This window comes from Equus asinus, chromosome 21 (assembly GCF_041296235.1).
Source record: "Equus asinus isolate D_3611 breed Donkey chromosome 21, EquAss-T2T_v2, whole genome shotgun sequence".
NCBI classification, from domain to species: Eukaryota; Metazoa; Chordata; class Mammalia; order Perissodactyla; family Equidae; genus Equus; species Equus asinus.
Window position 1 is genome coordinate 47,439,427 of NC_091810.1, and position 17,035 is coordinate 47,456,461.

At 42.7% G+C, this 17,035-nt stretch overlaps 2 protein-coding genes across 2 annotated transcripts; both read right to left on the reverse strand.

The window, feature by feature from the left end:
- Positions 1 to 2,752: 2,752 nt before the first annotated feature.
- LOC139039750 (IQ domain-containing protein F5-like) lies at positions 2,753 to 7,154 on the reverse strand. The gene is made up of 3 exons (XM_070493585.1): positions 7,143 to 7,154; positions 4,280 to 4,393; positions 2,753 to 3,205 (listed from the first exon to the last, which is right to left on the reverse strand). Exons 1-3 carry the CDS (start codon positions 7,152 to 7,154, stop codon positions 2,753 to 2,755), a joined length of 579 nt encoding a protein of 192 aa, XP_070349686.1.
- Positions 7,155 to 8,626: 1,472 nt separating this feature from the next.
- IQCF3 (IQ motif containing F3) lies at positions 8,627 to 10,823 on the reverse strand. Its single transcript, XM_044754928.2, has 3 exons — positions 10,758 to 10,823; positions 9,771 to 9,815; positions 8,627 to 9,025 (listed from the first exon to the last, which is right to left on the reverse strand). The coding sequence occupies exons 1-3, from the start codon at positions 10,821 to 10,823 to the stop codon at positions 8,627 to 8,629; spliced, it is 510 nt and encodes a 169-aa protein (XP_044610863.2).
- Positions 10,824 to 17,035: the final 6,212 nt, after the last annotated feature.

Sequence of the window (17,035 nt, forward strand, 5' to 3'; positions counted from 1 at the left end):
GGGGTAATCAGGGTTTAGAAGAGCAGAGCTGTGTCTGAGGATTGGCAGGTTAAATTTTAATGATCTCTGCCAGCAATTTACAGCTCCCATAACCCAGTGAATCAGAGAAAGAGATAGAAGGAGACATGACATTATAAGATGTATAGATAGAGGGGAGCAGAAACTGAGGGAGAAACACACTGAGGAACATAAAGAGATAGTTATAGACATGGTGAAAGGCAAAATTATGAGAGATAGACAGAAACAGTGACAGAGAGACAGAGATAAAGACCAAAAGCCATGGATAGCAGTCCACAAAGACGAAATGGAGAGACAAAAATAGAGCTTCCTTCCACTACCCAGTACATGCACATACACACACGCACATGGAAGCATTGCCAGAGAGAAATAATAATTCAAAGAGGCTGAGAACAGCATATCTATTGGGTATGAGGGATCTGGGATGGTTGTATGAGAGATTCGTTCAGGGATAGTGGGACAGCTGTTTCTAAGGAGTAGGATTTGAACCACAGTGAAATCAGAAATCCAAGGCCTGGATAGAATTGTGTATATTCACTACATAACTATTTGTTGAAACAATAAAAAGATGACAACTCAATTTTAAAATTTTTGAAAACTTATATAGACTTTTCTCCAAAGAGATATACAAATGACTAACAAGAACATAAAGATGCCCACATTATTTGTCTTCAGGGAAATGCACATAAAACTGCAATTGAGATACCCCTTCCCACCTACTAAGTTGGCTAGAATTTTTAAAAATAGTAAATAACAAATGTTGGCAAGGATATATAAAAGTTTGAACACTTGTACCTTGTTGGTGAGAATGTAAAACGGTGTAACCGCTAAATATTCATAGCATCATTATTCACAACAGCCAAAAGGTGCCAACAATCCAAATGTCTATCAACATATGAGTGGATAAACAAAAGCTGGCATATCCATACAAGGATATATTATTCAGGTATAAACAGCAAGGAAGTACTGATGCATGCTGCGATGCGGATGACCCTTGAAACCATCATGAGAAGTGAAAGAAACCAGACACAAAATACTGTATGATTCCATTGATAAGAAAAGTCCACACTAGGCAAATTCATGGAGACAGAATGCAGATTGGTGGTAGCCAATGGCTGGAGGAGTGGTTACTGAGAGTGATTGGGTAATGGGAATGGAGTTGTCTTTTAGGATGATAAAAATGTTTTAGAACTTGATATAAATGATAGTGGTTGCTTAACACCGTGAATGTACTAAATGCTACTGAATTGATACCCTTATGTTAATGCTTACCAGTATGTGGTAAATCTAAACACGGTTATGTGAATTTCACTTACCATATATATGTCTCATGTTCTTTTATGTGATGGTCAGTCAGGTGTGGCCACAAGAGAATAGGAGAGACACAAGAAAACAAAGTTTATTACACTCATAGGTCCTAGAGAGGAGGTCACCGCGTGTCACGCAGGGTCACAGGGGAAGCATCAGGTTTTGGTCAGTTGGCAGAAGACAGGAGTGAGAAAAGAGCTTTTGCCATGGCCATTACTGGAGTAGGAAAGGCAAGGCAGGGCAGGGTGAACAGTTTAGGATTGGCTAGTTTGAGTAATTTCGGTGAGCTCTAAGCTAGAGGGGTGGTCCCCAGATGCCAGGCACCTGGTCCTGGAACGATTAGGGCAGCTGAGTATTGCCTCCTGAGGTGTACAGGCCCGAGAGAGGGGGTGTGGCTCCAGATCGGTTAGTCTTCAAATCCACGGCATGCACCAGGCTGCGTCCTTTGATTCAGGACTAAGAATTGGCTTAGTCTTTATGGGAAAGGACAGCCTCTCCCAAGCCAGAAAGGGATTTTGTTTTTAAGATGTCAAAACATCATAATACACAGAAAATAAAAACTGTACACAATAACATGTTGAAAAAGAGAAAGAGAGAATCTACTGTTCTGGGTCCTGGGAACACAGCACTGAACCCAGAGTCCCTGCTCTCCTGGAGCTCACCCTCCAGTAAGGGGAGCAGAAAATGGAAATTGAGGGCAGACAACTGGGCAGGGATGAAGACTTTGAAAACAGCAGAGTCAGGAGCCAGAGCATGCAGTAGTGGGGAGGGAAAGCTATTTCAATGAGACGGTCAAAGAAGGCCTCCCTGAGAAGGGAGCCTGGAGCAGAGACAAACCTGAATGGAGTGAGAGCTCCATCTGGAAGAAGACAATCCAAGGCGAGGAGGCAGCAGGTGCAAAGTGCTGAGAAGGGAGCGTGCTGGGGATGTCTGATAACAGCAGAGCAGTCATGGAGGACTGGGAGGATGAGATCGCCAGGGCCAGACCACCCAGACTTATGTAGACCTGGGGAGGGCTTTTCAAATCTTCTAATTAAATGGGAAGTCACTGAAGCATTAAGAGCATCTATGACACAGGCCTCCATGTTGCCCAACTACAGGGGGCACCATTTACATTGACCATGCTTGAAGGCTTCTCCCTGAAGTTGGCTGACTTGGCGGCCTTGCAACCCCAAGAGTTGAGAGAGTTGGCATCCCCAACTCTCTTACCCAGGGCAGACATGGCTAATCAATCACAGGCCCTGCTCATTCAGCCCGGGGATCTCAGAATGCTTCTCCACACCGGACCCCAGACTACCCCTGCTGCTTCCTCAGACCTGACCTGTGAGATGCTCAGTATCTGTCATTTTCCCTGACCCTTCGCTGAGACAAGGACCTCACGGAACTTGTCTGAGATCATGCTGACACAGGGCTGGAGCAGACCTGATCAGTTCTTTATTGGGAAGGGGATGCAGTCTGTAATGCGACAAATCTGTGACCCTAGAAAGATCTCAAGCTCGAGTTCCAGCTGGCTTGCAGTGAGTTCATAGCTACCATGGAAAAAGCCACGAGTATGGCAACTATGGCAACGCCAGTAAATCTGGATGATGCGGGCAGCGTGAAGCAAACGGCAGTAACGAAGGTGGATGCGCCACATGCGGACCCAGGACTGCAACTTGACTGCTGCCTGTGCTTGCAGCGCATGGCACAGTAGGGCCGCCCGCCGCCTCTTTTCCAGCAATTTCGCTATCGTCTGCCTCCACCACCGCTGAATGATCGAAGCTCTGAGCACCGCGTGCAGCAGGGTCCGGCGCACCAGGGTGCCCCGCCACCAGGCCTGGATCTTTATGGCTATTGGCTCATTGTCAGGAGGCTTCTTTATCTCTGGGGGGCGGGGTTTCTAGGAAAAAGAAGGGACGCTCAGGAAACGTTCCCCACCCACCTCAGCCCTAGGGTGTGTCAAGTAGGCATCCTGATCCATTATCAACAATGGCCCCTTTTCAGAAGTTCAGGAGCACTGGGCAGGGGCATTGAGTGGATCAGAAGACCAGATAAGCATCCTGTCTCTGCCACTCTCTGCTTAATGGACTTGGTTCATGTTGCTGTCTGAGTCTCGGGGTCCTCATCTGAAACATGGGGCACACCTGTCTTAGCTATCGTCAGGTTACATGGACCTGGTTGACCAGTCTAGAACAAGAACACCATGATCTGTGGGTCAAAGGGTTGTAATGTTCCACCTGGGCCTGACCACCTACCTGGGATGCATATCCTTTCCCTTCAAACCCCTCATACAGGCTGGAGAAGTGGCATCCTTTGCTTGCCTTTCATGCCTGACTCCAGCTCCAATCCACAACCTACTGTCTCCCTCTGTAGATTCTGGTATTGGATGTTTCTCTGCTCCACACAGTTCAGAATCTTTCTCATTTATTTCTCACTTTCCCTTCTTTTGGTTCTTTCCCCTTAAACTTCAGTTAGCACACATTCATGCATGCATTGTGCACACACACTCCCACACAATTCTAGACTTGGGTTTCCCTATATACTTGGCAATGCGTTCGCCAAACACAACCCTCACCACCCCTCTCCCCAACTTGGCATATTCTGACTCCTACTAGTCAGATTTCTCCCTACAACCAAGTCTCCATGTCTCAGTCACCCACCTTTCTCAGACGAAGAAGGAACTAGGAGAAAAGGAGAGCCAGAGATGAGTCAATCCCCATTCATTCCAGTTCTAGATAGGGCAGTCATTCATTCTGATTGCCCTGGGACATTCTCGGTTTATGATTATTGTTCCCAAGTAATGATTCATTGCACTGTCTTTCACTCACAAATGTATCCTGTCTTGGATGACAAATTCCATGATCATCCCATGCTATGGGCCGCAGAGAAGACGACCCATCACTCCTGCGTGACTTGGGTCACAGACGTTGCAGGTTGGGATCTCTCTCAACTTTGAGGGCCTCCATAAACCTACCTTTGGTGGAGGTGGAGGCTCCTCTTTCTCTATTTTTTTCTCCTTCACTTTCTTTTTCATCAATTTGGCTTCATCAACACCTTTCTTTTTGATTTCATCCAACTGGCCATGCTTCTGTAATCAGAGTTTAGAGGGGAAAGGTATGGGTAGGTTGTTCTCTGTACAACTCTGTGCCAAATCTGCCACATACTCAATCTCCTGGCTTTCCCAGAGACCCTAGATGTAGAACTCACATCCTGAATTAACTATGGAAATTCATCTTCCTTGCCTGCAACTTTGAGCGGACTTGCTCTCTCTTACACAGCATTGAATGCCCATGACTTGGAAATAGATGATTTGAATCCCCTCAGGTCTTCAACCCCCTAAATTTCCCATAGCTAGGATCTAGATAGTTCCGTTGCTTTTTGAGTCTTTACTCTTCCTTGAGATCCACACAAATTGTTGCATGTATCATTAATTCATTCCTTTTTACTGCTGAAGTAGTCCATGGTATGGATGTACTGCAATTTGTTCAGCCATTCACCTATCTGGGTTATTTCCACAGTTTTGGCTATTATTCTACTATGAAATCTTTGTACAAGTTTTAGTTTGAACATATGCTTTCAACTCTCTTGGGTATATACCTAGGACTAGAATTGCTGAGTCATGTGGTAATTCTATATTTAACTTTTTGAGAGATCACCAAACTGTTTTCCATAACAACTACTCCATTTTACATTCCTACCAGCAATATGTGAGACATCCAGTTTCTCCAATCCTCACTATATGCTATATTGCAGATATTGCTGTATTGCAGAGATGAAGCCAACATTGTTTGCTGTTGGATTGATGTGGGAGGGAATGTGTAGAGCTAAGTAAAAGGGAGGATTCTGAGAAAAATTTGAAGCAAACAGATTGGGTGAATGGTCAAGGCACAAGGAAAAGCAAGTTTTGGACAGAAGCATGAGGCTTGGGGAATGAGAAGTCCAGTTTTTGTCACATGATGTTTGAAAAACCTGCTGGGCATCCAAGTGAGATATCAAGTGGGAAGTTGTACTTTGAGGTATGAAATTCAGAGGAGGCATCAGGGATGGAGATATAGAGTTGAGTGGCATCAAGATGCAGCAGGTATTTAAAACCATGTGACTGGATGATACTATCTGAGAGTAAACATAGAAAGAGACTAAAAGAAGTTTTAGGATTGAGCACCTCATAGATTAGAGGCTGATCAATGGAGAAGCCATTGATAAGATTAAGAGCAGCCAGTGAAGAAAGAGGGAAAACAGGAGAGTGTGGTGTTCCTGAAGCCAAAGGGAGAGTGTTCAAATAGGAGAGAGTGGTTAACTCTGTAGTTTGATGCAGAGAAGATGACAAATGATAGGGCAGAGGACAGAGAATTGACCATTGGACTATGCAAGTTAGTTGGTGATTTTATATGGTATTAGCATTTGTTGTTTAACAAACCACCCAAAACATACAGGCTTAAAAAAACAACCATTTATTGAGCTCACAGTTTTGTGGAGTGACAATTTGGGCTAGGCTTATCTGGGTGATTCTTCTGTTCTTAGCTAGGCCCACTCAAATATACGTGGTTAGCTAGCAGGTGAGCTGGGGGCTAGTTGTGTAAGATGGTCTCATCAGAGATGGCACATCTCTGCTCCATGTAGTCTCTCACTCTACAGCAATAGTCTCCTTCTTCACATGGTAGATGGCTGTGCAAGATCTCTTAAAGTCTAGCTTTGCAACTGGCACAATATCACTTCCACTGTATACTATTGGCCAAAGAAAGTCACAGGAAGTCTAGATGCAGGAAGAGGTTAAGTAGCCTTCATCACTTGATCAATGGAGCTACAAAGTCACATTGCAAAGTAGCATGGATACAAAAAAGGAAGAAATTTTGGTCATTTTTTCAAACAATCTCTCTCAATCAATACCCTTGACCAGTATAGTTTCTGTGGAATTGGGGGGAAGGGAGGCCCAACTGGAGTGAGTTTAGGAGAGAATGGGAGGAGTGGAAGCGAGACAGTGACAACATGTTTTGCTATGAGGAGATTCAAAGAACTGGAATAGGAGGTAGTCAAGGATGGACTTTTTAATGATGGGGGACACTTTGTATGCCAATGGGAATGATTTGGTGAAAAGATAGAAACTGATTTAGAGAAACAAATGAAATTACAGGATGATGTCATTATAAAGGCAAGAGGTGATAGCGGGCAAAAGAAAAAGAAGAGTACAAGATGAGCAAAGTGGAAGGGGTGGCCTCAAATAGGGCAAAGACAATTTATTTTAACTTGAGTAAGGCAACAAATGTGGTGCAAATGATGCTGAGATGGAGGATGAGATGGTAGGAAGACGGGGGTCCAGTCTGCTGCCATTTCCTTGGTTAAGTGCGTGGTGACATCATCATTTGAGGTCAAGAGGAAAAGAGGGAGAATTGCCCATTTGAAAAGAGAGGAAATAACGTGAAATCTTCAGGTCAAAAAGCAAACTTACAGAAAAGAGTTTTGAGAAGTTTTTCCAGCACATCCTCAATATAAACCAAAGCCATGCAATGTAGATTTTTTTTTCTTCAGGGAAGCTCAGCTTTTCTGGTGCAGGATGAAGTAGGTGAAGGATTGGGTTCATCCAAAGGTGGAGAGAGAGAGGTCCAGTGGGGGTAAAACTGTAAGAGAATGCTCAACAGACAATGAATCTCAGCTGAGGACAAGGGATGACAACATGATGGCATGAAGGACATTAAACCATTGGTAAGGTCAGTCCTCGGGAGGTCCTAATTAGGACTGAAAAAACATTGGATTGATGCATAAGAATCAGTGACTCTAACACAAGGGTTGACAAAGTTTTTCTGTAAATGGCCATAGTATCTTAGGCTTGATATCCCTACAGTCTCTGTCATGACTACTCAACCGCAGGCCATAGTTTTCTGACCTCTGCCCTAAAGGATAGAAGGCAAAGTCAGAGACTAGGATGATTGAAATTAATATTGTTGCTATGGTCAGTTATGAGTGATGACAAGGACTAGGGCAATGCCACCCAAAGTGCATTGGCCTCTGAGATAAGTACAGAGGTTGAGAGTGAGCAATTAGAAACTTTTATAGCAAGTTGAAATAGTAGGGCCGGCCCGGTGGCACAGCGGCTAAGTGTGCACGTTCCACTTTGGTGGCCTGGGGTTCGCTGGTCCAGATCCCAGGTGTGGACATGACACCGCTTGGCAAGCCATTCTGTGGTAGGCGTCCCACATATAAAGTAGAGGAAGGTGGGCACGGATGTTAGCTCAGGGCCAGTCTTCCTCAGCAAAAAGAGGAAGATTGGCAGCAGATGTTAGCTCAAGGCTAATCTTCCTCAAAGAAGAAAAATGAAATAGTAATTTTATGTATGCTCAATCTAATAATTAAAAACAAACTTTAAATTCTGTATGCTTTTTCCATTTATTTTTCTCATAACTTATTTTTATTGTTTTACAAAAGAATTGCTCTATAATAGGCTGGTCCCTGGAAAAAAAAGTATTCCCCACAGACAGCTCAAGAAGCAATGGTCTATAGTTCTACCATAGGAGAGGGTTACTAAGATAGGATGGAAGTCAAAACCTCTGGAAGTGAGAGACAAGGCACTTGGGGGCATCAACCACTCAATGTTGAAGTCACTAAAAATTGTGTCATTCATAAGGAGGAGGTGATATCAATGGGAGCCCTATTTGTGTTCAGCACCTTGGAGAAGCTGCTCCTGAGGAGGAAGGACAGAGGCAGGGCTGAGGTTCCTTAAAATCATAATATCTGCTATTTCCTAAAGAAAATAGCATCCTAGTTAGCATGGAGCTTGCAGAACTTTGTGTCCAGTCATCACTAAGGCCAGCCTCCTGTGCTTTCTCTGGGCTGCACTGCTCCCAGGAGAGCCAGACAAGTGCCTGACTTCTGTTTGGGGCTTGCCAAATAGGAAGCAAATGGGTGGAAGCCCCAGCTGGCCCCTGATGGCAAGCTGACAGAGCTTGGCCTCAGAGGCAACTCTCATAAGAGGAGGTGCCCACAGTCTTCAGGAATATAAAGCCCAGCCCCTCCCAATTGCAAGTTCAGGAGACAAGAATGGTGCTGGGGCTGGGGAATGGGACACCTGGCTTTGCATATATGAGGACAGCCTCAGGCTGCAGTTTCTGATTTGGATAGAGTCAGCGACATATGGCCACTGTCAGTCCAGAACAGGGGCCATAGCACGGAGCGGTGCAGGGGAGGCACCTGTATTGAAGTTTCTCCCCAAGTGGAAGAGGAGGGGCAGGGCCTGAATCCTTGGGGTCCCCATGAGTTACTGAGACACATAAGACCTGGTCAGGCATTTATTGGGGCAGTGGAGCCAGTTCTCCACCCCGTAGTGCTTTTAGACTGATAGGATTTCAATGTGGAACTCCAACTGGTTGGAAGTGCCTTTGTATTGTGGTTGTAAAACATCATTGGTCTGGAAGTCGAAGCAGCAATTTGGAGCCTGGAGTATGCAGACAGCGTTGGACATTTGGCAGTAACGTTGATGGCACTGCCACATGCGAACCCAGGACTGGAGCTTGACCGCCGCCTGCTCCTGGATTATATAGGTCTTCAACAGGGCCTGATGATGCTTACGCACACACCTCCATGTGAGCGTTCTCCACCAGATCTGAATCATCCAGGCCCTGAGGGCAGCTACCAGTAGCGTTCTACGCACCAGGGTGCCACGCCACCAGGCCTGGATCTTCCCAGCTGCATTGGCTCTTGCTCTCTGGCGTTGTTTTGCAAGAAGCAGCTAACCAAGCAAAGCAGAAAACTCTCAGTGAATTTGTCACCATCAACCACAGCTCTGGTGTCTGCCACAAAAGAGCTCTGATCTTCTCTCTTAACAATCAGCCTTTCCCCTGATGGTTCTGAGAACCCAGGAGACCTGGGTTGGGTTTTGCCTCCACTTCTGTCCTGTCTGTGGCCATGGACACATTTCCCTACCCTCTGAATTACAGTGCCCTTGTCTATAAAATGGGGATGTGCTTGCCCTGTGGTCTTCACAGGCTCATGGGACCAGTGGAAACACTTCCTGATCCAGAAGATGTGGCATGTGTGTGAGAAGGATGAGGACGAACCTCTGCATTTATGGCTTGCATCTCAGCCCAAAAGCCTGTGATGCTGCCTTCTGATGCCTCACGTTGTGCCATAGCCCCTTGGGGTTTTCCCCTCACCTCACTTGTTTGACTTTCACTACTATTTCTCAATCGCCCCTATATTCTTCTAGGTCCAGCTGCCCCTTCTCCAGCTTTCCAATTCCCACTCTGCTGTGCTCCAACTTCCATGTGGCCTGTTTGCATCCTGACTCCTCATCTCTCTATTATTCTCTCCTTACTTAACACAGATCACCCAGAATAGGGAGGGAATTTATGGGGAGAGGAAAGCAACACTGAACTGACTCCTGAGAGACTAGAGATAGATCCCCCATTTCGAAGGACTATGGGGTCAGAGGGTCAATGCTTTGTGGTTCTCTCATGCTCCTGGGCCCCACCTACCTTTTGCCTTTCTTTCTCTAGTGCATCATAATCTGGATCAGACTTCTGCAATCAGAATGTAGAGAGAAACCATGAGTGAGGACCAGCCTCTGTGTAAAGTCCCCACAGCCCCAGCCTCGCATTCTTTCCCTGGGTCCTTTGAAGTTGTCTGGTGCTTCCCTCTTCCATGGGGCAACAACCCACCCCTGGGGAGGAGGTGTCTAAGTCTTACACTGCAATTACTGCCCATGGTTTCAGGGCAGTGGTTTAGGTGTTCACACCCCTCCTGGTCCTAGCTCCATTGGCCTAGCAGAGGCAGGAAGGGCAGTGGAGGAAGAGATAGCCGTGATGTCACAAGGGCAACTATGACCCAGGGACCAGGTTCCCTTCTCCATGCTCAAAGTAAGTGCAGAAGGAGGAAACATCTGCTCATTTCCCTCCTGCCAGGGATGGACCAGAGTCCTCAGTGGAACCACAGTCCCTGTGAGTATGTCCTGTCTCATGGGTGATCTCCAGTTTGGCCCACCCACAGGACTATCCTGTGATCAGCCACTGAGAAGAGCAGCTCATACGGTACAGAGGAAGTAGCATGGGCTCAGGCTGCTGCCTGGGCCCTCTTGCCTCTTCTTCAGTGGGTGGGAAAGTCCTTCTTCTAATGCGGATCAGTGGGAGTATGAAGGTTAAGCAGAAGGGGCCAAGTAAGGGTCAGGGTGGGGGTACATCAGGCAGTTTCTACTCTCTCCCCTCAGCTGCTGTAACTCCCTGTCCTTCTGTAGCTGTTTTGGTGGTGCTTAGCAAGACAATATATGTTCCTTAAAACAAAACAAGCCCTTCCATCCTGTGTCTGAAACTTAGGGCTGGAGGAATTTTCTAAACGTAAGTCATTATGTAGCAGATAGTGTCCTTGCAGTGGTAGACTCCTCTGGTGGCGACAGTGTCCATATTTTAAGGAATCAGCTAGTTATTCAGGCTTGCTTCCCAAACCAGCCAGCTTCTGGCTGTCCTCACCTCCATTTCCCAGCCACCTTCACTTCTCTTAATGAATGCTGTGTATGGCTCCCTGCAGATCTCCATGACACGCTGATGTGGGCTCTTCATTTCAAGGCATTATCTATCAATTTCCTACCAAGGAATATGAATGTTTAGCTTTCTGCCTCAACCCTGTTGACACAAATAATCCATAATCAATCTATAAATCAAAATTTGGGTGAGTTTATTATATGAGCCAGTTATGAGGACTATAGCCCAGGAGCTTCCTTCCCCAGGAAGCACTCTAAGAAGTGGGGTGTACAGAGTGGTTATATACTGTCTTGGAACAAGGAACATACATCAAATATGACAGGAATATCCCTTTCACTACGGTCACAACATGCTTTGCTATCACAGCAGGTCAGTGGTCACAAGATAAACACAGCAGGCCAGTAATTAATCCTTAGTTTCTGGGAAGAAATGCTTATCTATAAAGAAATGCTGATACGTGGGGAGGCAAAACCCCTTTCTTTAAGGGCATCATTCCCCACTTTGGGACATTGTGAAGGTTTAAAGCAGATGTACAATGCATACTCAACAGGCTATGTTAGGCCTTTCTGGAAAAATAAGGTCAGGCCAAGTGAGTTTTAAAACAAATGGCTTCCTCATATACTCCAAGACATCTTATTGCTTTTCATTTATTCGTCATCCCAAACGACCCTGCTTTTTCTCCCTTCATCTTCCCATGGGGTTATTTGCAATTTAGGTCTGACAATAATTCAGGCTTTCCATTATCATGACTGTGCAAGTGCTGCTGATAGCCGTGCCATGGAGCACACTCGGATTTCCTTGCTTTTTCCACACAACTTCATAAAAGCTTATTATTATGAAAATGTTTAAATGTATACAAAACTTGATAATAGATAATGGCTCCATATGTACTCATGACCCAACAGAATCTGTTTTTCTCCTCTCTTCTCCACCGATGAATTGATTTCTAAGTCACCTCCAGTGATTCTCTACAGCAGACAGTACTGTGAGAAGCATCCTCCTGTGTGTCTCTGTGCAGCCACGGGAGGCGTTCTCCAGGGGATACATGCTGGGGTGGCTAGCTGAATCATAGGACAGGTGGCTCCTCTATGCCCCTAAATCCTGAAAGATTGCTCTCCACAGTGGCAGCACCAGTCTAACCTCTGTCAATCACTTCCTAATTTTTCCTGAACTGAAAGATGTAAAGTGGTGTCACTTTGCTGTTTTAATTTGCATTTCTGACTATAGACTTGAGCCGAGTGTGATTTTTTTAAATTGAAGTCATAATGGCTTATAACATTGTGAAGTTTCAGGTGCACATTATTATTCATCAGTTTCTGTATAAACTGCATCATACTCATCACCAATAGTCTAATTTTTACCCGTCACCATATATATGTGCCTTGATTCCAATAATCCATAACCAATCTATAAATGAAAATTTGGGTTAATTCTGAGCCAAAGTGTGAGAGCCATAGCCTGGGGTCTTCCTTCCCCAAGGAAGGAAGGGCACCGGAGCAGTGGGATGTACAGAGTGGTTATATGCCCTCAAACAGCGTGTTTCACGTATGATTGAAATGTCGCTTTTATAATATTCATGAGACTCTCTGTCGGCACAGCAATTGATGGACACAACAGGTAGTAGGCTTGCTGTCTTGGTGGACACAGCAGGGTGGCAGGTCTGTTGTCTCAAGCTGGGTGGTCACAGGTGAGCACAGCTATCAGTTCCTAGCCTAGGGAAAGATGCTTATGCTTAAGGAAATGCCAGTGTGAGAGGAAGTTGCACCTTTATCTTAAGGGCATTTGTTCTTGCCATAGGAACTGTTTAAAGCAGATATACAATGCATGCTGAAGGGTCACGTCAGCCCCTTTTGGAAAAACCAAGTCAGGCCAAATTAGGTCTACACCAAATGGCTTCCTCATATACTCCAATATATCCTATTGCTTGCCATTTCTATTTGTCAGCCCCTTTACTCCTTTTGCCCACCCCCTAGCCTCCTTTCCCTCTGGTAACCACTAATCTGTTGTCTTTGTCCATGTGTTTGTTTATCTTCCATATTTGAATAAAATCATGTGGTGTTTGTCTTTCTCTGTCTGGTTTATTTCACTTAACATAATACCTTCAAGGTCCATCCATGTTGTTGCAAATGGGACGATTTTATTCTTTTTTATGGCTGAGTAGTATTCTATTTACATATATACCACATCTTTATCCATTCATCAGTTGATGGGCACTTGGTTTGCTTCCACGTCTTGGCTATTGTGAATAATGCTACAATGAACATAGGGGTGCATAAATCCCTTTGGATTATTGATTTCAAGTTCTTTGGATAAATACCCAGTAGTGGGATAACTGAGTCATACAGTATTTCTATTTTTAATTTTTTGAGAAATCCCCATACTGTTTTCCATTGTGGCTGTACCAGTTTGCATTCCCACAGCAGTGTTCAAGGGTTCCCTTTTCTCCACATTGTCTCCAACATTTAAAATTTTTTTTCTTTTGGTGACTATAGCCATTCTGACTGGTGTAAGGTGATGTCTCAGTAGTTTTGATTTGCATTTCTCTAATAATAAGTGATATTAAACATATTTTCTTGTGCCTGTTGGCCATCTGTATATCTTCTTTGGAAAAACGCCTGTTCATGTCCTCTGCCCATTTTTTGATCATGTTTTTTGTTGTTCAGTTGTGTGAATTCTTCATATGTTTTGGAAATTAACCCCTTGTCCGATATATGATTTGCAAATATTTTCTCCCAGTTGGTGGGTTGTCTTTTCGTTTTGTTCCTGGTTTCCCTTGCCTTGCAGAAGCTTTTTAGTATGAAGTAGTCACATTTGTTAATTTTTTCTTTTGTTTCCCTTGCCTTAGTAGATGTGGTATTTGAAAAGATGTTGCTAAGACTACTGTCAAAGAGTGTACCGCCTATATTTTCTTCTAGGAGTTTTATGGTTTCAGGCCTTACATTCAAGTCTTTAATCCATTTTTGGTTAATTTTTGTGTATAGTGCAAGATACTGGTCTACTTTTATTCTTTTGCATGTGGCTGTCCAGTTTTCCCAACACCATTTATCAAAGAGACTTTCCTTTCTCCATTGTATGTTCTTGGCTCCTTTGTCGAAGATTAACTCTCCATAGATGTGTGGTTTTATTTCTGGGCTTTCAATTCTGCTCCATTGATCTGTGTGTCTGTTTTTGTGCTAGTACCATGCTGTTTTGGTTACGTTAGGCTTGTAGTATATTTTGAAGTCAAGTATTGTGATGCCTCCAGCTTTGTTCTTTTTTCTCAGGATTGCTTTGGCTATTTGGGGTCATTTTTGTTCCATGTGAATTTTGGGATTCTTTGTTCTATTTCTGTGAAGAATGTCATTGGGATTCTGATTGAGATTGCATTTAATCTGTAGATTGCTTTAGGCAGTACAGACATTTTAACTATGTTTATTCTTCCAATCCATGAGCATGGAATATCATTCTATTTCTTTATATCTTCTTCAATTTCTTTTCAGTAAGGTCTTATAGTTTTGAGTGTATAGGTCTTTCACCTCCTTGGTTAAATTTATTCCTAGATATTTTATTCTTTTTGTTGTGATTGTAAATGGGATTACATTCTTGACTTCTATTTCTGCTAGTTCATTGTTAGTGTATAGAAATGCAACTGATTTTTTAAGTTGATTTTACCCTGCAACTTTTATGTAGTTGTTGACTATTTCAAATAGTTTTCTGATGGATGCTTTAGGCCTTCTATATATAGGATCATATAGTCTGCAAACAGTGAGTGTTTCATTTCTTCCTTCCAATTTGGATCCTTTTTATTTCTTTTTCTTGTCTAATTGTTCTGGCCAAAATCTCCAGTGCTATGTTGATACTGGCACCCTTGTCTTATTCCTGTTCTCAGAGGGATGACTTTTCATTTTTCACCGTTAAGTATGATGTTGGCTGTGGGTTTGTCATATATGGCCTTTACTATGTTGAGGTACTTTCTTTCTATACCCATTTTATTAAAAGTTTTTATCATAAATGAATATTGGATCTTGTCAAATGCTTTCTCTGCATCTATTGAGATGATCTTGTGATCTTTATTCCTCATTCTGTTAATGTGATGCATCACATTGATTGATTTGCAGATGTTGAATGCCTCATGTCCCTGGTATAAATCCCACTTGATCATGGTGTATGATCCTTTTGATGTAATGCTGTATTCAGTTTGCCAGTATTTTGTGAGGATTTTTGCATCTATGTTCATCAGCAATATTGGCCTGTAATTTTCCTTCTTTCTGTTGTCCTTGTCTGGTGTTGGTATCAGGGTAACATTGGCCTCATAGAATGAGTTAGGAAACATCCTTTCTTCTTCCACTTTTTGGGATAGTTTTAGAACCATGGGTATTAAATCTTCTTTCTTTGAATGTTTGGTAGAATTCTCCAGAGAAGCCATCTGGTCCTGGACTTTTGTTTTTTGGGAGATTTTTGATTACTGTTTTGATATCTTTATTTGTGATTGGTCTATTCAGATTCTCTATTTCTTCTTGATTTAGTTTTGGGAGGTTGTATAAGAATTTATCCATTTCTTCCAGGTTATCCAATTTGCATGCATATAGTTTTTCATAGTATTCTCTCATAGTCCTTTGTATTTCTGCAGTGTCCATGGTAATTTTTCCTCTTTCATTTCTAATTTTATTAATTGACACTTCTCTCTTTTTTTTCTTGGTGAGTCTGGCTAAGGGTTTTTCAATTTTGTTTATCTTCTCAAAGAACCAGCTCTTAGTTTCATTGATCCTTTCTACTGTTTTTTCAGTCTTTATTTCATTTATTTCTGTTCTAATTTTTACTATTTCCCTCTTTCTGCTGACTTTGGCTTTGTTTGCTCTTCTTTGTCTAATTCTGTTAGGTGTGGCTTAAGATTACTTATTTGAAATTTTTCTTGTTTTTTGAGGTGGGCCTGTATTGGTGTCAATTTCCCTCTTATACTGCTTTTGCTGCATCCCGTAACAGTTGGTATGTTATATTTTCATTTTCATTTGTCTCCAGATATTTTTTAACTTCTCCTTTTATTTATTCACTGATCCAATGGTTTTTCAGTAGCATGTTGTTTAGTACTCACGTATTTTTGACTTTCACAGCTTTTTTCTTGTAGTTGAGTTCTAGTTTCATAGGCTTATTGTTGGAAAAGATGTTTGATATGATTTCAATCTTCTTACATTTATTGAGGCTTGCTTTGTTTCCCAACATGTTGTCTATCTTCTAGAACATTCCACATGCACTTGAGAAGCATGTGTATTCTGCTGATTTTGGATGGGATGCTTTCTATATTTCCATTAAGTCCACCTGATCAAGTGTTTCATTTAAATCCAGTATTTCCTTGTTGACTTTTTGTCTGGTTGATCTTCCCAATGATGTAAGTGGGGTGTTGAGATCTCCTACTATTACTGTGTGGCTGTTAATCTCTCCCTTGAGGTCTGTTAATAGTTGTTTTATAAACATTGGTGCTCCTGTGTTAGGTGCATATATAAGTGTTATATCATCTTGGTAGGAAGTCCTTTTTATCACTGTATACTGCCCATATTTGTCTCTCATTGTCTTTTTTATCTTGAAGTCTGCTTTTTCTGATATAAGTACAACAACACCTGCTTTCTTTTGTTTGCCATTTGCTTGGAGCATCATTTCTATCCCTTCACTGTGAGCCTATGTTTGCCTTTAGAGCTGAGATGTATTTCCTGGAGGCAGCATATTGTTGGGTCTTGGTTTTTAACCCATTCAGCTACTCTGTGTTTTGATTGGAGAATTCATTCCATTTACATTGAGTGAGTATTGATATATGAGGGCCTAATACTGCCATTTTATCTCTTGTTTTCCAGTTGTTTTATGTTTCCACTGTTTCTCTTCCTTCATATTTCTGATTGCCATTTCATTTTTGTGGTTTTCTGTGGAGGTTTTCTCGCTCTTTTTTTTTTTTTAATAAATTCTGGCTCTGCTCTGGTTTTTTGTTTAGTGGTTACCTTGAAGTTTGTATAAAAGATATCATGGATGAGATAGTCCATTTTCTGATAGCCTCTTATCTCCTTCAGCCTAAGCACGTTCCATCTCTTTCCTCTTCCTCTTCTGAGTTATTGTTATTACAAATTACTCTGTTTAGTATTGTGAGTTTGTGACTAAGTTGAAGTGTTTATAGTTACTTTTGATGATTTCCTTTCTTTAAGTTATAATTAAGTATTTTCTTACCTGTTCTGAAAGGGAGCTGCAATTTTCTGATTTTGTCTATTTATCTCCTTGCTCAAAGCTTTGTAGACCTTTGTCTT